The sequence below is a fragment of the Thunnus maccoyii genome, chromosome 16 (assembly GCF_910596095.1).
Source record: "Thunnus maccoyii chromosome 16, fThuMac1.1, whole genome shotgun sequence".
NCBI lineage: Eukaryota > Metazoa > Chordata > Actinopteri > Scombriformes > Scombridae > Thunnus > Thunnus maccoyii.
The window spans coordinates 26,391,662-26,412,859 of NC_056548.1; the positions used below are offsets into that span (position 1 = coordinate 26,391,662).

The 21,198-nt window shown below is 39.3% G+C and overlaps 1 protein-coding gene across 1 annotated transcript in view; it reads left to right on the forward strand.

The window, feature by feature from the left end:
• Positions 1-21,198, forward strand: part of ism2a (isthmin 2a) — a 73,954-nt gene that overhangs the window by 48,581 nt on the left and 4,175 nt on the right. The window contains exons 2-5 of the mRNA XM_042437034.1: positions 23-653; positions 9,266-9,505; positions 13,831-14,128; positions 19,384-19,518. Coding sequence (XP_042292968.1) covers positions 522-653; positions 9,266-9,505; positions 13,831-14,128; positions 19,384-19,518 — 805 coding nt within the window. The 5' untranslated portion in view covers positions 23-521. The remainder of the gene's footprint in view (positions 1-22; positions 654-9,265; positions 9,506-13,830; positions 14,129-19,383; positions 19,519-21,198) is intronic.

The window sequence follows — 21,198 nt, forward strand, 5'->3', positions numbered from 1 at the left end:
CTCCCTCCTTTGCGTCATCCAGGGCAGAGGGGGGTTGCTCCTTTTAAGCCAATACTACAAACTGGATTGCAACCAGAGGAACCGGTGACCGACTCGATGTCGCTCCAGTGGAGGAGGATCTCCAAACCTTGTGGACGTGGTTCAGTCCCCGCTCAGAGCCCTGGAAGTCAGCGGAGACCACTGAGGATTGTCGGCGCATTGCGGAGAGAGTTGATTTGGAAACGTGAGCAGTGAGGAACATGCTAACGTCGGTTTAATAGTGTGTACTTGTACATTAAACACACGCATACAATAGAGCGGATAACAGGGATTATATATTAACAGATATCAGAGGGGAGCAGGATGGACTCGCTGCGTTGAAGACGCGCACGGAGAAGACGCACATGTGTACCGCTCTCTGATTTATTCTCCTCTTTTCTTGCTGATGTGGTTTGAATTCTTCTATTGCATCTGAGGATACTGGCTGGAGGATTTTGTATCTTTCCTCTGTGGAAGAAGATCAGCGCAAAGTTTTAGTAAAGATGCAGCGGAGGGAAGCGGCGCATCTGTGGCTGCTGGTCCTCACCGTGGTGTCGGTGTCAGTCAGCGGATTTCCCACTAACTTAAAGAGGACTGCAGCCAGAGACAGGAACGCTTCTGCGTCGATTATTGAGGTACATTAAACAATTCAACTATTCAAATGCTGCCTAGACTGTAAGCGTCCAAACTAATGAAATGCAATATTACTACATTCATGAGAAGAGCAGTGCTCTTGAAATTTGAAAATTAAGTTTTGCTTTATACTTGAAAGTTATTGATTGTAGAATAACCACGCATATTGCATTGTGGTTGATACTGACATGATCCAATAATGAATCACAATTCTGGGATATTCAGTATCTAAACTACACTTGAGATGAGCTTAAGAAATGTTGATGTGGGCAGCTGTGATGTAGTTTTATCTGTTCTGTCATGCTAAAGTTTTTAACAAACTCTGATGGACACTGGCTTAATTATTAAACCTTCTTAACTAAATTAAAACTGCTGTGAAGTATGTTACCTCTGGTCTGCAGTAATCGTACACTGTGTCATCTAATGAGCTGTGTAATGTTGAAACCAGTCCCATCATATTTTTGGCATCCTTTGATTCACACTCATCTCTTCAACTCCCCCCTCTCTCTTTCTCTTTGTGTCTGCTCCTTCTTGTATGTCTTGCTCACTTGCATCAGGAGAGTGTCCCATTTTTCACTTTTTGTGCAGAATTATTGTTGTCAGGGTTTTACTGCATGTAAAGGGATCAAAGTTCTCGCAGCTCAGAGTCTATGTGGAAGCCTGTAGATTTTTAGATTTGACCATGTTAATCAATGATATACTTTTTGTTACAAGCCAGCAGCCACTGTTCCTTTTTCCTTGTTTTTGTGCATTCTTCACACAGAAGTCAGTTATATGTAGTCTTATCTTTAGACATTCAAACTGCAGAGGAGTGCTGAAAAGATGAAGCTAGATGGAATTCAACTCCCCACAAATGTTCTCTGTATCCAATTTTTTCACAATGCCCAACTTAGAACTGCAACGATTAGTCGATTAATCGATAAATTGCCAACCATTAAATTAATCACTACACCACAACTACTTTGATAATCGATTAATCGTTTTGAGTAATTTTTTTTTTTAAAGAAAAAGAGTCTCAATTCTCTCATTCCAGCTTCTCAAATGTCAATATTTTCTGGTTTCTTTAGTCCTCTATGACAGTAAATTGAATATCTTTGTGTTGTGGACTGCTGGTCAGGACAAAACAAGACATTTGAGGACGTCATCAGCCCAATTACTGTCAAGATGAGAGTTTTGCCTTGAATCCTGTGGGAGAGGCCACAATAGTGCTGACAGGATTATTCCATTTGCTGCTCCTTACAGTATTTATTTGATAGCAAAACAAACAAACAAAAAAAATCAAAACTAAATCAGAGTAGGTTTGATTGTTCATAATCGAACACATTCAAAGAAGCCCAGCTTTTCCCACCGGGTGTAGCAGTGGCTGAGACTGTCCCAAGAAGAACGACAGCATCAGTCATTTCAGAAAATGCCCAAAAGCAACATATGTTTACATTCAAGTAGCAGAGCCCTTTAGCGGCCGTAATAATTATGCCTCTAGTTTGTCTGGAGCAAAAAAGGAAGTAGTGTGATATTGGACTTCTCATTTCCTACTGAAAGTTGGTTTCTCTGAATAATAATAATAATAATAACCAAGTGCTTATTATTGCAAGTCATTCTTGTGCCTAAAACTAAACAAACCACAGTATTAGATCACAAAACTGATGAATTTTTCCAACAGTAATTTGTAATAGTTTTGGAAGGCACGGACAAATGATGTCGTCCTGCTGATCAGGGTTTCAGATTAGAAAACTCTTCTGTGTGTAGGTCTGGTGGGGAGTTACAATGTATTTTGTTTAATTTGGAGGACTTGTTGGTTGCTGTAGTTAAAGTATACAGTAGTCATCGAATAATCAGGAATACCACAGTATTCATTCAGTATAAAAAAAAAAGAAATCATGTCAAAAGTTTTAGAAGAGGATGACATTCTGTAACACTGACTTTCAGTCCACAATGTGTGTTTACATTCATGCTGGTAAGATTACTTAAAGTAGCACTTATCAATATTTATTAGTATTTACTGATTAGCTTAATCTTACCGCCCTTGTCAACTCTGTTTCGAGCCAAAGCAGGAAGTTTAGTGAAGAAAGTCTGATAAACCCACTGTACACTACCTGCCCAGCACCAAACAACAGACACACAAAGTTAGTGACTAGCTGGTGAACATAGTGGAGTATTTTGCTGCTAAAGAGACCAAGCAGAGCTAAAAGAAGAATGAATATTGTACTTGCATTTATCAGGTGGACAGATACACAACTCAGAATGAATGTTAATGTCTGCTGGATATGTAAACAGGCAATAATTTGCTAGCATTTTAGCCATATCATCCATCCAAGCCCATAAGGAATGGAAAAAAAACTCCCAAAGCGTATTAATGCAGCTGTAAGTTATGGATATTATGACATTTAATCGCACACACCTGCCTGCCAAACGATGGCCATAATAAGTACTTTCTGATGTTTGATCCAAAAAGTGCTAAATAAATAAACTTGACATACAATTTAACAAAGCCATAACTAACTGTAGGCAGGCAGCGCGCCTCAGGAGGAGATTAGGGAGCAACATTTCACTGACTGACCTGAATTTGGCTCCTAATGTCTCTTGCCATGGGAAAAAGAATTCACTCTCTTACAGAAGTCTTTCCCTTTTCCATTATTGAGTTTGCAGTGTGAAATGTCATATCACTTCCTGTGTATACTCCTTTCTGCTGTAGTAGAGGGGGAAGGGCACAGCTCTTGCATAAATGCAGTGTATAAGGTCACTTTTACAGCATTTTGCCATCATAAATCACTTATGGCAATTTGACATGTCAAGATGTATTAACAGCACACAGCTGATCCATACTGGCATTTTGTGTGAGCAGTTGTTTCTCTGGGCACCACTGGATGCTCTGACGTACATTGTTACTACATTGCAGCAACAGAGGACTTCAGCAGAACTGGTGGTTGTGAACGACTGCTAAAACATTTTGCATTTCTGCTGTATTTACTGAGGATAATAACTGATGTGGAACGCTTATACTGTAGGTGCAACCTGCATGCAGCAATTCTCACATTAATCTGCTCAGACAGAGAGTCTCAGTCAAGCCTTCTAAATGTGAGTGGCTCCTCCTTGGTCAGTGGAGCTTTTTAGAAGCGTGCTGTTTTGTTAGGCGCTTCAGAAGATTAGAATTGCTAGTCTTTGATGTGGAGTTCTCACACCTGCGCATAGACTACAGCTCAACACAAACATCTATTTTTGTCCTTGATCTGAGGGAAAAATAATGATCTGAGGGAAAAATAATGTCTGTATTTCTAGGGCAGCAAGCTCACATTGCTTGAACTGTTGGCCATTGTGTGGGCTAAGTTACCGGACCAGTATTGATTGATTGACTTGTGCCACCATAAGGTCGGATGACAGTAGATCATAAACCAGATAATCCTCTGAAGATTTCCACTATTTTCACATAAGACAAAAGTAATGAGTAACAAGCCCATTTAAATTTCACAGTAATTGTAATTGTGTTATTTCGTTTGAAAAAGTAATCAGTTACATTACTAGTTGCCGAGAAAAGTAGTGGAATTACAGTAATGTGTTACTCCCAACACTGGTGATAAATTGTACAACTGGAGATAACTGTGCTCTCTTTTCAATGGCATTCTTGGTGTTCCACTTGGTTGTACACACAAAAGGTGGTGGGAGTAGTTGTATTAGGAAATGAAAAAACTGAGCTTGAGAGCGACATTGAATCCAAGTTCAGTCCAAACACTGTGTAAAGTGGGTGTAATTGTCAGATTGTCAATTTACAAAATTGTTAGATGTTTGGTGTATTTAAGTTGGTGTGAAAGCTGTTGGTTTACACCACTCAAAATGTGGCTCTTGGTCCACTTCCTAGCAAACTCTGGTGTGGTTTGTTTGTGGTGTAAACAGTGTCATAACCCAGCCAGCCACAGGATTTATGATTGTAGATCTAAAATTTTAGCATTTTAGGCTAAAAGGCAACAAAATATACATTTTTTCTTTGGTCTTGGCTAAATGAAACAAACTATTAAGTGTGAAAGGAACTAAAGAACATCTGTATGATTTTAGTCCTGTCCATCAATTTTGTATTATGCTGTGTAATGAAAATTGCAGCCTTTCCGGGCTCCTAGCATGGCTTTAGTCTTGTTTATTTCAGATTGGCTGCGTTCACAGCTCCTTCAGTGCCTGCAGAGGCTTCACAGATGCTGGCTGCCTCAGCCTGAGACTTGACAGTTAGCTCATCTACATGACTAACCAAGTATTAACAAAGTAATGCCACAGGAACTTGTCTGAAGGTACCCACTGGAGTTGCATACAGCTGACTTACAAGAACTTGATTGAATAGTGTGCTTTCATGAATGATCTGCAAATGCCTAAAAAGTACTGAGGAAAGTACACTGATATACTGATGATGTTAAAAAAAATCCCGTATTGTGCAGAAAAGTAAACCATGAAGTCAGTGTATCATTACACCCCTCTATATATATAAATACATACATATCTGTGAATAGGTCTTTTTCTCTGGCCCCACTTTTCTCCGCTCTCTCTCTTCCTTCACTCTGGGCTCTGTGTTTTTATTAAAGCAAGCGGCTGGGTTCATGTTGCTCACAGGGAGCCTTGAAGCCTGACTTGGTCCAGGGTTGCAATATGAACTTGGAGTTTTACACACAAACAGCCACTTTACTTATCCAAACTCTGGAACAGTAATGTGAACAGGGAGATATTGAGTGTGGTTTGGAGGGGGCACATTCATTTAAAAATCACAGGGGACCCGAAGGAGGAGGTGCTACTGCTTTAACCAAATAATCCTGGATGGACAGTCATCCCTTCCACTCCCTCCCAAGAGGCATGCCGAAGCTGATGCCACATTTTGTGGAGGGCGTCAAATTCTTGAGCCAGTTCAAGTTTAAGTTGGGTGCTTTATTGTGGAATAGGCTGTGTGGGATGGACGGCTCTCAAATGTCCTGCACCCTAGATGAGGTGAAGATGAAACTGTATATTATAATCTATGTATCAGAATGTATGCTTTGTGTGATGATCGTGTGTAAGCACTGGATTCTTTGCCTCTGTGGGTTTTTAATGAAGAAACATGAGCTAGTGCTTTCACTGCACAAATTTGTGCTAAGCTAAAGAGCTCATACATGCAACTCTATATACCGTACATGCAGTTTGCATATTCTACATTCTGTATGCACTCATATTAAATCCTGCACCTGATGCAGAAAAACTACCAGGAATTTATTTTCTCTATAGCTGTTTTCCAGTATTCTTGTCATGTTAAAGAAGAGGGGCTTGAGGACTCTTTTGACTGTCATGATTCACAAAATGTGACTGATGTGACTAGGATTGGAATTGGGTCCAAAACTAGTTGTGAGTCCATTTATTGAATCAGAAAACCTTTGAATCCTTAGCTTTTAACAGTTATAAGTAACTAAAGTTTTAAAGTGTGTAAAGCAATAATAAATATGAGTTCTGAGTTTATCACACCATAGAAAAATGTGTAATTAACCACTCAGCCAAATTTGAATGATTTAAAAAATCGCCAAGTATTTAAAATTAGGTTTCAAAATCCTGGAAAAATAAGCAGTATTCTTTGTTCTGAAATGCTGGGGGCCGCCAAAGATGCTGAAAGCCCAACTGAACAGCCTCTGAGTTAACAACGCTCATACCAAACTCCCTACATGCTTGTCACCCCACTATGTCATTGAGCCACCATTTCAGGCCCACCTCAAAAATCCTGAGCACAGAAATGGTTAAAAACTGTTTTACACTCTAACTCCACAATTCAGTACTACATAGTTCATAGTTCATGTTTTCAGCAATTATTTTGTAATATGTATAAAGTGTTGTATCAGTCTCATATGTACGTTGCTTTGGATCAAAGCGTCTGCTAAATGAAAAATGTAAATGTAATGTAAATGTAAAAAGAAATCTCTAATTTTGCTTTACACAGACTTTAAATAACTGAAACTCAAAGAAGTGTAATGACATTTTGCTAACTGGCAATGCATCAACACAGCAGTTTTTAGTGGTAGTCTAATTATCATTCACAACCAGCCAGAAGGTGTTTTCAAACCTATAGTTGGTTTGCTCTGGTCTGAATCATGGAATGAGTCGGTAAACCTGTTGTTGGTTTGGTTTCCCTTCATAGCGAAAAAAAATTAAGTGAACAGTTAAACATCACTAAAAGCCAGGTGAGAACGTTCTCTCCTCTCATTGATCAGATGTGTCTGCAGCTGGGCAAAACCATAAACACAGGAAAGCCTATCTGCTCAAATATCAGTCAAAGCAATGTACTTCGTTGGACTAGTCCAGGTTGGACCACGAGTCATTCTCCTATTAGCTGCTAGCAACCTTGTAGTTTGGTCAGATCGAAGTTGGATCATATTCCCACCACAAATGAACTGCTCCAGAATTTGTTTGTGACCGGTCTAAGACTACTTCCTCTAAAGGTCTCTCTGCGATTGTTTTTTTTCCACATCTGAGTACGATTGCTGTGGTCAGATCTGCCCAAACGAATTGTACCAAAGAGGAAAATGAACCAGAATTCAATTAAACTGGACTAAACCATAAGGTTTGAAAATGTCCTGAGTGTGGTAATTCAGAGTGATGTTTCTTGTTCCTCACAAACGACCTTTGTCCGAATACAGAGACTGGTTTGCAGAGTTGACATAAGCCAGACAGCTCTAACAGCTAAAATTATGACTGAGAATTAATGTTGCCTATTACACAACTGATCTAATCTGCTGCTGGTGATGTTTGTCATTTTAACTGGCAAAAGCTGGTTTAAGCCTGCTACCTGAATGTTTTCTCCTTTACTCTTTGTTCGTAAAAAAGAACAAGGAGAGATAAAAGGTTTGATAAGACATTCATTAGCCTTGGAGCTTAGCGAATTCTGGTGTTTTGCCAATTGGACAAGATCCAGATCAAAAAATAACTGGCTGTATAGCAGAACCATAGATGTATTGAGGCAACTGCCCCATCCCTTCTGAAGAAAAAGTTCCTGCCTTGTCAGCCCAGGCGGAGCTTGATTGGAACCCAACCCTAGAAGTCTTAAAATCTTCCCAAGCCCTACTTTACAAAAGACTAAAAATGCTTTGCAGGGTCTTTTTGAATGACTAAATAAATGTTTCCAAGTACGACTGTCAGGTTTCTCTGGGAGATCTGTGAGAGGTCAGGGAGAGGGGAAACGTCCACTCACACATCCTCATCTACACAAGAGAACTTAAATGCACTGGCAAACATGATGATATTCAGCTTGATGTACTCTTTGGGTTTCACATCAAATCATTCATGGCAAAGTGTTTAACAATCTTGCCAAAAACACAGTGAACTGGCAGAGTTATTAACTCATAGGCGGACAGATGGGAAAATGACTTCTTCCTGTGCTTGGTATGTGTCCATTTAATTGACTCATGACTGTCCTAACCTTTAAATTGATTCCAACTAGACACTAACATTTTCTGGAGGACAGAAATATCACTTGGAGTCATCAGGAGGGTGATAATTCTCTTCTCTTCTCTTCTCTTCTCTTCTCTTCTCTTCTCTTCTCTTCTCTTCTCTTCTCTTCTCTTCTCTTCTCTTCTCTTCTCTTCTCTTCACTTCACTTCACTTCACTTCTCTTCTCTTCTCTTCAATAACATTTGCAGCAACATGTGGTTGTTGAACACAGGCCCAGTCAATCAGCCGTAATTGTTCTTTATATTTTCTTTCCTTTCAACACACATACGCATCACTTAAGTCTCACGCTTCAGTTCATGACTCATATAGAGGGGAAAAACTAAAACAATCCACAATGACCATTGTGTGTCTGACAGTTTGTTCACTCAGCTGAGTGTTGGAGATGTAATCTGTGTGGATCCTCAGCTTCATTCTGTACATTATATGCACATTTGAGACAAGGCGGGATACATGTGATCAACAGATAGATGTCTCTCTGGATGATGGTGTAGGATTGTCTTGCAAAGCTAGTTATTAAGTCATTAAATCCGAAAGTGCAGTTTAATACAACAACACACACTCATTGAGCAGCTATATTGTTAGAAATACAGCAGAGAGTAGCTGGTATATGTGTTTAGATGGAATTCCCGTGTTTACAACTAATGTTATGTTATGTTAACTGATGTTATGTTACAACTTATGTTAACCCTATATCCAGTAAATGTGGATTTAATCTCTTTGAAAGACAGATGTTGACTGAGGCATCCCTATTTGCTTGACTTTCAGGTACTTCTGTATTATGAAGTGCCAAGTTGGACATATCATAACTTTCAGAAAGTTTCCCAGTCATAATTACGACTTGTCAGAACAAGTCAGAGACTTGTAATTACAATAACACATATCACATGAACGCTGCATTATCACAGCTCTGATATGGTGTAAAAAGAGCAAAGAGTAAACAGTAAGGCTGTTATCAATTTGATAGACTGTATGATTACATGCTGGCACCAGTAGATCAAACAATACAAGGAAATGCTCACTAGGACATCACACTACAGTGGTCAAAAATGTTAGGTAGCACCTTTAACACACTTCTCTTTTCACAGATTGTTCTATATCTTAATTTTTCGATGTGTGTGTGAAGTGTGTATGAAAAATAGAAGAGTTTGAATTCTCTGTCTTTGTCCCCTCTCAGGCGATAGCAGAGAGTCGACATGGAGACGATCAGCAGAGTCTGGAGGAGCTTCAGCAGCAGAACCTGCTGCAGACGCTGCCGTCTTCCCCCAGGTCCAGAAACCGCTGGTCCCAGCCGCGGCACCAGGGTGTCCTCCCCCCTCCTGAACCCGAGGAGGACTCTGAGCCTTTCATCCTGGACCTGAGGAACTTCCCAGAGCTGGCTAATGCAGACATGAGCTCACAGAACCCCAACATCCAGGTAGACAATGTGCAAAGGGGAGATGTTAATATTTTCTTGACACCTTGTATCATTTGGAGAAGGTTTAGATCACTCTTCTCATAGCATGAAGGGTTCATGTCATCACTGTGGTGCAGATGTTCCAGATTATGAGACTGATCACTCTCCTTGGTTTCTCTCCTCTACACTATTTATCTCTCTCTCCCTCCATACATCCCATCGTTCTATACAGCTGGTTTGAGTCAGAGCAGCGTCTTAAGTTACCATACGCAGGACCTTTAATAGTGAGGTGCTCGAACTTGTTCATGAACCTCAGACATCTACTAAGGTTTAGAGAAATAAAATAAAAAGTAAAAATATAAAACATATGAGAGCCGAATGTAAAAGGTCAGAAGGTCCTTTTTCAGTGTGACTGTGAAGCCAAATCCTGGCAGAGTAGACTTAACATAAAGTATGAAGAAACTTCACTTGTGGAGTAGATTTAAGCAAAAATTATGTTGGACTGGAGGAGGAATTCCAGTCTCTTATCCAGGTATCAAGAATGACGGCCTGTTCTTTTGTCTTGTCCTAGTATTCTGTCTTCCTTTGGTATGACCAAGATAAAATTACACTTTGTGTCATGTTGTTTTAACTGGAATTCACTGGTTGTGACTGTGGAAGATTGGAGCCTGTCCAACACAATGAGATTCATAGCTGAAATCTTATCAGATACAGTGCATGTACAAGTAATGAAATCAAGGGGAAGTTGGTGGTGAACTCCATGGTTCCACGTTAAAAGCACAAAGTAAAATAATCTTACAGTATGTGAAACTTTTATGATACCGATGTATTACAGTAATGAGATACTGCAAAGAAAATTTTATTATAAATAAGAGCAGAGCAGATGGGGGGTTATATAACCGTACATGTAACACATACAGGTATGTAAAGCATTAGAAAGAGTATAAGTTACTGCATGGTTGGTTTGTGCCAAATAAGTGTATATAGATATAGATACACAGTATACTCATCTTATTTTAAGTGCACTTGTAACCTGATTTGTTTTTGACCCTTATTTGATAGACGACAGTAAAGAGGTGACAGAAATGAAGGGAGAGGAGAAAGGCCATAACCAGGGTTTTAGAAATACACCTGGTAGCCTCATTTCTTAAACATCATGCAAACCAGAAACCTGCTCACAATGGTAATCTCGCTAGGTCAGGCCTATTAACATTTCTGAATCACTTTTAACACAAATCTGAATTGAATGCCATCAGATCCATGCAAAAGCTGCAACACGTGTCTTGTTCTGCCTTGTAAGCATCCCTTGCTCTCACTTCATTCATTATTGATTAATTAAGGCTTCGAGGGCAAAATAAGTTTTAAAATCCACCAGAGATGCAGAGGACAAGAAGCCAGAAGCTGGCATAGCCTTGCCAAACAAACAAATAGTTATAAATGGATTGACACTGTACAGTCAGCCTATCTAAAAATGCCTGAATAGGTCCTGATCCTGTGGATTGTTATTGATGCCATGACACAGACATCATCTCTGGTGACTACAGCCAACGAGCAGAATAAGTTCCAAAACATTTGAGAAAAACTGGAGATTTGGTACTCTATTGATACACAGTTATTTGATGATACTGTTACAGACAAATAAGAGGAGAACTACAAAGAAGACAGATGTTTACCTCCTCCGTCTGATCTCTGATACTCAGCATCATGTTGGAATCTCTGTCCTCAGCTGCTGCTTTCTCTTTATAAACAGTTGCAGTTGGGAACATGAGCAACCTGGGTTTTGTCTAGACCTGTGTGTGTGTGTGTGTGCATCTATGCATGTGTGTGACTGTGTGTGTAAGAGAGAAACAGAGAGATAGTCAACAGAGAGATAGTCAGTACCAGCTATCAGTTCATCTTTCCATCACACTATATATCTCATCTCTTTCTCTCTGCCCCTTCCCTTGGTGCACAATAACCCTCTTTCATAAAAGGAGTGTACACTCTTAATCTGATCTGCAAATAAACACGTGTGACATCATTTTTTTCATCATGTCTGAGAGCTTGTACCGACATGTGAAATCATTATACATTACATAATTGATGACTATGAAAAAGTATTTTAGAGATGTGCCTTTAATTTATTGAGATGTTTAGAAAGAAGACATTTTATAAAATATAAAACAGCTATGTGATTTTTATGATTAAGCGATAAATTAAGTTTAGCCATAACACATTGATAAGCTGATAGTAAGTCCGTTTGTGTTTATTTTCAGGTCCTTAGCCGGTCAAAAACCATTTAATGCAGCTTTAATTCACCTATAAACAAAGGTGTACTTCTTTACTGGTAAATGGCTCATAGTTGGCTGGGACTGTGAACAAACGGGAACCCTCACTACCTCTGGAAAGGAGCATTCTCAGGAATCATGTGGGTCATAATCAGACTGATATGTCAGATACTATTGTTATATGTAGATCAGGGTAGAGTTGTTTACTGTCGCCACTATGGGTTTAGCACTGTGAGCGATTACACAGAGTTCCTCTGCTTGGCCACTTTACTGAATGTCTGACAAAAGGATTAGCACCAAAATCATGTCTTAAGCTTTGTCCTAAATTCTATACTAATCTACAGTATATTATATGTACTATAAACTAAATGTCATATAGTGAACATAATCACCATTCTGTACTAACACAGAATGATGACGGAGACTAATCAAACTGCAACTTTGGAATGACACCGCCTATTAAACATCACAAAAAGAAAACAAAATATCTCTTAAATATTTAATCTTTTTTTCTCCTCTCCAAGATGTTCTAGCTGTCTCAACACCACCCAATTATTTTTAATGTTTCGCAGCTGTTAGCAGCGGCTTCATTTCCTTTCTACATTGCATTGTAGGGCAATAATTAGTAACACTTAAAGTCTCCCTATTCAGCATTTATAAGCTGTATATAAACATGTAATAAATGGTTTATAACAAACTATAATGTTGTAAGCAGATATAAGGGCATTTTAAAGTGTCTATTGATGTATCTTACTTATTTTATATTATTACTACTGTCATTCATTATCTGTTCATACAACAGCTTCTACTGATGGGTGCCCACAGGAGGAGTTGTAGTTGCTGACAAATTAATAAATTCACATTAATAAACACTTTTATTTGCTTACAACTACATTGTAGTGTGGTATAAACCATTTATTGAATTGTAAGTGAAGGCACGTTGTACAGCATATGGTATATAGTGGCTGACATCATTAAAGGTCAACATTTTGAACTACAGTTAAGAGGATGGTTTTTATTTACTATTTGCAACTAATTAAATACCATTACTCTCCGACAAGATGAATCTTTTAAGAATGTTTCTCAGTAAAATTGTCTGTCGTCATGACACCACAGTCTTTATCATAATTGTTAGTGAATGGTAAATTGTAATTTATATATCCGAATGCTTGTACTCAAGTACACTTTATCGGCTGTACTATTTTGTCTGTATGCAGCAGTACATCAGTTACAAACTGTCAACTAATACAAGTTGAATTCTCCTCAAAGTAACATACCAGAAGCTTAAAGGGTTCAGTATACTTGAAACAAACTAAGTTGTATGAAGTGTTGTCTAAAGACAAAAGTGTTTATAGCTGATCTGAATGGCTGCTAAAAGCCTGCTGTCATAGCCCCCTCCAGGCTGCATCCCACTACCTCTCTGATCTGTTTGTAGTCTCAATGCAATGAATCATACAAATGGTGATAACAGCACTGTCTCTCCTTGCAAGCTTTCTTGGTGTTGCACTTTGTTATACACAAGAAAAGTGTCAGAAGCTATTGTTTGTAGAATGAAAAAAGAGCTTGAGAGAAAAATAAAAACCCTAACTTCTTTCACACCTCGACAATCCAACAAGTGCTTTGTTTGAAGCACAGTAAGGCCAAAAAATTCGCCAGCATTTTAATGATGATTGAAGCTACAGATTGTATCTCTAAATTCTTACTGCTTTGATATTATTCCCATTTTGATTATGTGCAGTTGGAATGTACTGTAACTGCCCTATAGAGGCAGCTGTTGTCATGGCTGTTTTACAGTCATGTGTGAACACATTTTGTTGGATAATTTATGGCAATCAGCTACTTCATAAAATTACAGGGGCAATTGTGCTTGATGATGTTACTGTTGGCTCGTTGCAGTCAACTTTGAGCCATTGAAGCCAGTTATTTAGTGTAGATATATGACGTTGTACTGTAAATTCCCTGCTTGCATGTGCTAAGTGAAAGTTTGGTCATTTGCAGTTTTCCAACCTTCTGCAGACATTGTGTTTGTATTTAACTTCTACCTGTCAGTATACGGTAAGTACTCTGTGTTTCTTTCAGGTGACCATTGAGGTGGTGGAGGACACACAGACAGAGACTGAGGTGGAGATAGACTTGGCCAAGGAGAGCCAGCGTAATGACTGGTCAGTGTCATCATCAGAGTGGGCCAACAGCCACAAGAAGCTGTTCTGGCCATTGTTCTGGGAGTACCCAGAACAGGCGGAGAACGGGCTGGGAAGAGCCAGTTTAGAGGAACAATCTGAGGAGTACTATGATCCAGAGGAGCCCGTCCTCAGTGGAGTCGGGGGAGACTGGGGGGGTCACTGGAACAAAGAATGGGACGCCAAGGATAACTACGGTAAGGATCCTAAAACACAAACAGCACAGCTTTGATTTATATAATATGAGAGCTGAACAATATGGCCTAAAATTCTAGTATTTACCTTGATAATGAGAAATAGTCCAATAACTATTTTTTCAGTTCATGAAGTACTTTCTTGTGTTCACATATGTGACATGTTTGTCCTGAATAATTACATTATGACTAGTTAAAGATTCTGGGATGGACTATGGGTTAATTAGTGCCATTCAGTTATTTATTGTCTCTTCTCAGTTTAATTAAACATCTTCAGTTTCCTGTGTGGGATCAATAAAGTTTATCTAAAAACATATTAGCATATTACACATTTAATCATTAAAACTGGGATTTTTTGTAACCTAATGAGAGCATCAGCCATACCAGTCTAAGATATTGTTATTGGAGAACCTGCAGGGCTGAAAACAACCTGTTTGAATTTTATGTTTGGACCTCATGACACCTGTTTGTTTTAATTTGATTGATGCAGCAGTAGCCAGTACTAGAGTACTGAGAGTACAGTCTGTTCATTATCAGATTATGTGTGTATGAAAGAGTGTGGCATTCAAATCATTTGTGTTCAAGGGATGCAATTTGCATCAAAATTTCTAACCTTTAATCTGAGGATCATAACTCTGTCTAACCAGAATACATAAACATCATATACACACTACAAATCAGTGATCTGTTGAGGATCAGTATAAGTAAATTATAGAAAAAGACACTCCTTATAACCTGAGATCTTGGTTCATAATCATCAAATTTATGACTTCTTCTCCAGTAAAAATAAAGTGCCTCCATATTCAGTGTTATCACAGAACCTTCTCATCCTGGATGGTATCAAGATTCAGATGGAAATCATCACTATCATACATCTTCATTTGTCACCTTGTTTAAGTCATAGCTGCCTTAATGCCAGTATAATTTACACTTGTATGTATGTTATGAATTTGTGAAACATTATATAATTATAGTGACCATTAAGCACTATAAAACTATTTTAGATTAAAAACTGCAAAATGTTTACCATTTTTTCAAGTAAAAACGCAAAAATCACTCAAGCAATAAGTTTTATGTACCTTAGGTGCACAAAGTAATACAACTTCTTTGTTCCAAAATTATATCTGTAAGTGACACATAAGCTACACAAGAGGGTTCTCTTTCAAAACATGTGCAATGGGCAGAAGTAAGTTTAGACGCTTTGAACGTTTGCTTGACAACGTCTATAAAAGAACACTTTGAAAACATTTCAGAGAGCGGATGTATCCGCCACACTCCACACCCCCAGGACAATAGCGAGATAAGGTTTCTCTGTGATGGCTTTGGGAACTGTAGGACTTTAAACTTGTATAGGAAGGTCTGAGTGTGTGGATGGTGTTGCTTTATCACCGTTGTCTGTGTGTGTGTGCATGTGTGTGCATGTGTGTGTGTGTGTGTTTGGAGAGTGGGGGTCATATAGGCCAGGGCATGTTGGCAGCAAGCTGTCTGAAGATGTTTTTGTTCTGTTGACTCGTTCATCTGAGTGAGAGAGGTGCACACACCGTGCAGGGTTTAATGCGTGTGTGTGTGTGTGTGTGTGTGTGTGTGTGTGTGTGTGTGTGTACATATGTACACACACACACACACACACACACATGCACCCACATACACACAAGTACACACTCTGTCTGTATGGCATGACATGATTTATGGTAGGGTCTGTTCCTTCAAGGCCTTCTACATAAACATGTCAAACACCACAAACACACACTCACACAGGATACCTGACTCAGAGCCAGTTGCCTGTTTATGCAGAATGAGCATAGAAGTCTAAATAATATATATTACATAATATGCAAATCAATAAAGATGCACGGTCCAACAAATATGGTAAACACTCAAAAATAGCTCCCTAACATAGTCCATACGTTTTAGTGGATGATCCAAAAATGATTTGAATTTTACTTCCTCCCTCCAAAAACTGAGTACTGTGACAACAGCACTATTTAGACACAGTGCTGGACACATGAGATTTGATCAACTTAAAGGGTTGGTGCACCACATATATCCACCTCCACCACTCTCCACCCCAGAGGTAAGATTTTGCAGATAGCTTTGGATTTAGTTGTCCAGGTTTTGAGATATCTGTCTGAGATTTCTGCCTCCACCTCGATACAGTGGACTTGAATGGTATTTGATTTTTTTAGTGGTCACAGCAAAATAACATTTAGTAGCAGCAACATCTATTTTTAGAAACTTTTTAGAGAGGGTTGCTTCGGTCTAAAGTAATTTAAATTAAAATGCTGAGAGGTCTGTGGATTATCCAGAGTAATGGTAGCCTGGAAAGACGGAGAGATATCTCAAAACATCTCTAATATCTAAAAAAAAAAAAAAAAAAAAAAAAAAAAAAAAAAGTCACAAAATGAGACTTGACTTGGCCTTGAAAGCAAAAACATTTAAAGGGAACTAAAGGGAATGTAAGTGTTGCTGAAAAACAGCCACTGTGGCCACAAGTGACAAATGAGGGTTGACACTGTAATGTCAGTTACACAGTAATATCTATCTAATATTAGCTAACATTAGCCACCCTAAGCTACTGGTCATACCAGAGCAAGTAAGGCTGAACTGAAAAAGGGTGTGTTTTATTGATTATTAATTGAAATTTACATTTGTAAGAGAAAGAATGTTTTATTTCTTCTGTCAACAATTAGTCTCACTTTAAGTCTCAAGTTTTGACCCAGTAAAACCCCAGAACATTAACAGAATAGATAAGACAGTGACAACTTGAATGCTTAGTTATTAGGCCTATGTATTAATAAAACTTAATCTCACGTACTGAATGTAAAAACCACTAAACGCAGCTTTGAATGGAAAATATTCAGATGCTGTGTGATTTTAATGATCAGCATTCAGACCTGACAGACTTGTATTCTTATGAATACTTGGGACTTGACAGATTTGAGAGTTGACTTGGATTTGACCCCAAAAGAACAACCCTGCATGACAAAAAACACATCTGCTTTTAATGACAGTGATGTCATTACAGTGATGATGGATAATATCAAGATCAGGTGTGTTGCTGGTCTGGTGTGACCTTCCCCGAAGCAGGACACCACCTCCCTATGTAAAATGAAATATATTGGTCAAACTTTTCTCATTAATGAGGGCCTGGAACAGACCTGCTGTATTAAACTCTAGCAAGTGTTGCATGTCATTAACACCTTTCATGGTCTTTCTGGGGTCTTTTTACTCTGCAGAACGTTCACTCCTTCAGTCTGTGTTCCTTCTCTCCCTGCTGTCCCCCACGGCAGGCCTCCGGTTCTGATGCCAGCAATCAGCTCAGTATGGCTAACTTTGTGCCAATGCAACCATGTTAAATTAACAAAGTGAAATAAAAGCAAAGAAAATGAACTGTCCTATTATCACATTCTGCTATTGTCTTCCCTCAAACACTTCATCCTTACTGTTGCAGGTTTGTTCACGTTTAAAGCTGCACCATAGGTAATATTGCATAGACATGTTTAAAAGGCAAGAACACTGAACATCAATCTATTACTCATTCAAGGTGACATTTTCATACCGCACACAGCATTGGAGCATATACAAAATGTATGGCTGGTGAGTCCAGGTGTCTGTGTGTCAAGAAACACTTACTGCAGATTTTCCCACAATGACCGTAAATTAAACGAGAATATTTTTATATCAACAATGGACAGAATGACGATGTGTAATGTGAAAGGAGCTGCTTGTGTCCACAGAGAATTTTCACCAGATCTGCACTCAGCTCTACGGAGCGTTTTAGCATCCTTCAGCTCATTGTTTTGGTTTTACTAATTGTTACTTTACTGTTTTGGCTCACTCTCACTGCTCTCATCAACCTTGTTTCCAGACCCAGCTGGCAGCTGTTTTCAGCTGAAAGGCTCTGATAAACCCACTGTACACTACCTGTCTAGCACCAAACAGACAGACAAAGGTAGCAACTAGCTTGTTAACATGGTGGAGCAACTAAAGAGCCAGATATTGCTGGCTCTGAAGCGATATCTCCTAAAAGGAGGTCAATATTGGGCTTGCATTCATCAAGTTTCCAGAAACACAACTCCAAATGAATGCTGGATGTTAATAAGCAACTGTTTGCCAACATTTTAGCCATACCAACCGTATAAGGTGATAATTAACCTTTAATATTTAGTCTGATAACAAAGCAAGAGATCTTCTTATATTTCCCCAAAATATGTGGATAACAGATGGATGTATCACGGCCAGGGGATGCGGAGGAGTGAGTGAAGTCACTGTTCTTCAGCCAGACAGCCTGTGAGGCATTTCAGTGTCCTGCAGACTGTTTGTGTTGGTGCACACCCCAGCGCTCCAAGTGTCTGAGCTTACAACCGTCTGACTTGCATATTGCAGTCTGATGACACACACACACAGTCTCATGTGCTCGCACTCCGACTGATTCTTTTCACTCTCATATACAAACGCCAGCTGGCTGCACTTCCCGCTTGATCATTAGCGCCATTATGACTTTCCTGAAAAGTATGCAATATATATTGAGTCGCAGTGCATCATTAACTTCTGTGTGGAAACAGGTCTGTGGGGAACAGTTCCAGATCTTTGAAGCAGGGTAAACTTACCAGCATGCATTTCTGCAGCCTGGAGATCAGGTCAGAACAGGTAGCTTACAGTAGACTGTTTTCAAAAGGCTTCATTTTACCTGTCACGCCTTTTTATAAGGCATTCATACTCTGCATTTCCCTATTAACACATGATCTAACTATGACATTTTGAATGTCTGATTGCAGAAATTCTTTCCCTATAGTTTGATTTCACCCTAAAAAGGAAGTATGTGTTTAGCTCCTCCTTAAGCTCCAGTTGTTGATATAATTTTGGCTCGTAACTCTGTTCGGACTCTTCTGAAAACTGAGTGAAGAGTTTTGCTAGCATACAGCCATCATCACTCTCACTGCACGAAGACTTTCACTCCTGCTGGCTCCTTCCCCCCCCTCCTTCTCTTCCTCCTCGGTCTTTTGAAGTTCTCCCCCTCTCTCTCCCCTCCTGCAAGCGTTGTTTAAATACAGAGGAGCATGTCTCAGAGGTCCCACGCTGTCGTTACCCGGCTCTTTTCAGCCGCTCCTTAATTGCATAACACACATACACCAGCTGGGCGAGGAATTCACAAGGCTAACTTCAAAGCCCACTCTTAATATATTACTCCATAGTTTTGCTTTTCTCCCCTCTGCGCTGTCTCCCCTTCATCCATCTTTTGGGCCTGTGTTTTTCAGAGTACGAGGAGGAGTGGAGCGACTGGGCTCCTTGCAGCGTCACCTGTGGACACGGCACCCAGAAGCGCACCCGTTCCTGCGGCTACGCATGCACAGCGACTGAGTCACGCACGTGTGACCTGGAGAGCTGTGCCGGTAAGCTGCATAAACTCTGTGATGTGGCAAGACTGTAAAACCTGACTTGTGTAACAAATAGTAACCACTTTTTAATGAAAGTATTTTAATAGCATGAAAACTTTACTTGCCTCATCTGTCACCAAACACCTAAAAATCGCCCCAGTAGAATATATGACAAGACCAGGGCAACCCAGACTGTGCAAAACACATTAGTTTCACAATAACAGCTCCAAAATTGTTTGGAGGGGTGTTTTTTTTTGTCTATTCATTTCTATTGGCCTGCGTCCATGTCACATGACTGTCAAGTTTCTGTCCGCTCAAAAAAAAAAAAAGGCTTACATTCCTTTTATTCTCAGTGGAAAATGCAATATTTTAGTTTCGGCATTAGTTTCAGTGTTTTGATAACATTTCTAGTTAGAAATATGCATTTTATTTTCATAATCTTCATTCAGTGAATGTATATGACATTTAGTTTGTCAGTTATTACGAAGATTTCTTCAGGCTTTCTGTCGTTGCTATGGTGGTTGCTATCGATGAAGACACATAGTTTTTACATGTTGAAAAGAGCTAGAATGGAAGGAAAGATCCAGTGTTGTTAGATATTGTCCCCACTAACATTTTAAGCCCCTCCCAGACATGCACCCCTTTAATCTTTGTTAATCTGATGGCAATTCAACATGTCTGAATAAGCACCCTGAACACGTAAAAGTCATGCAGGCAATCTCACAGGTCCAAAGGTGGACCTGTTAACGTTTCCGTTTCCATTTCTGCTTTCGTTTTCAGCATGGCACAAGTCTGAGCATTCCCCAGCATCATGATGGTCATTAATTAAGGTTTCAACAGTAAAATAAGTTTATAAAATCCATCGACAATGAAGCCTGTGAAAGAACAAAAAAAAATCTCTTCCTTGCTCCCTTTCTATCATAGCTTTTTTAACTCACCACTCTCTCTCTGCTCCCCCTTTTGCACCAGCTGTAAAGAACACTAACATAAGATGCATTTATGTCTGAATGAAAAAAATATTTCTATGTATTCTATTGTAACATAGGCAGCAGATCTAGTAAATCGATCTAATAGTTGATAAGGACAATCTATTAGAGGGGAGAAAAGGGAGTGAGCGTTGGTTGATTTTAACATGTGATCTGTTTCTGGATACATTATCTGGATAATGACATTTGATCCATGTGCTTTTGCATTTACATCTGGTATTAATAAGCGCTCTTCTTACCAAGATTCTCCCCACACTGTGATTGTATCTCAATATTTAAATTAGCTAGCCAGGGCTGATTGACTTATGTAGGACAAAGGTGCAACCCATAAATTCAGTCACGAAAAACGACCTATAGTTACGTTTGAGTGACAGGGGAAGTGACACATTTCAGATGACGTCAATATAATGTGACTTTCTTTTCTTTATAAGGTGATTTTGGCTTATTATGAGGAGGCAGGTGGATGGCTAGATAGTTATTTGGCAGATAGTTGGCAAAAAGTTGCAAAAGCAGCAGGAGTGCAGTGTTCGAGACCATTAACCGGACATTTTTACTGTCACGTCGGGACATTTTACCGCATTTTACTGATCATTTAAACCCAAACCATGATCTTTCCCTAACCCTGACCAAGTGGTTTTTGTGCCTAAACCTAAACCAACAGCGTTAAATGAAACGCGAAAAGCTTAAAATGCATAGACATGACACGCTA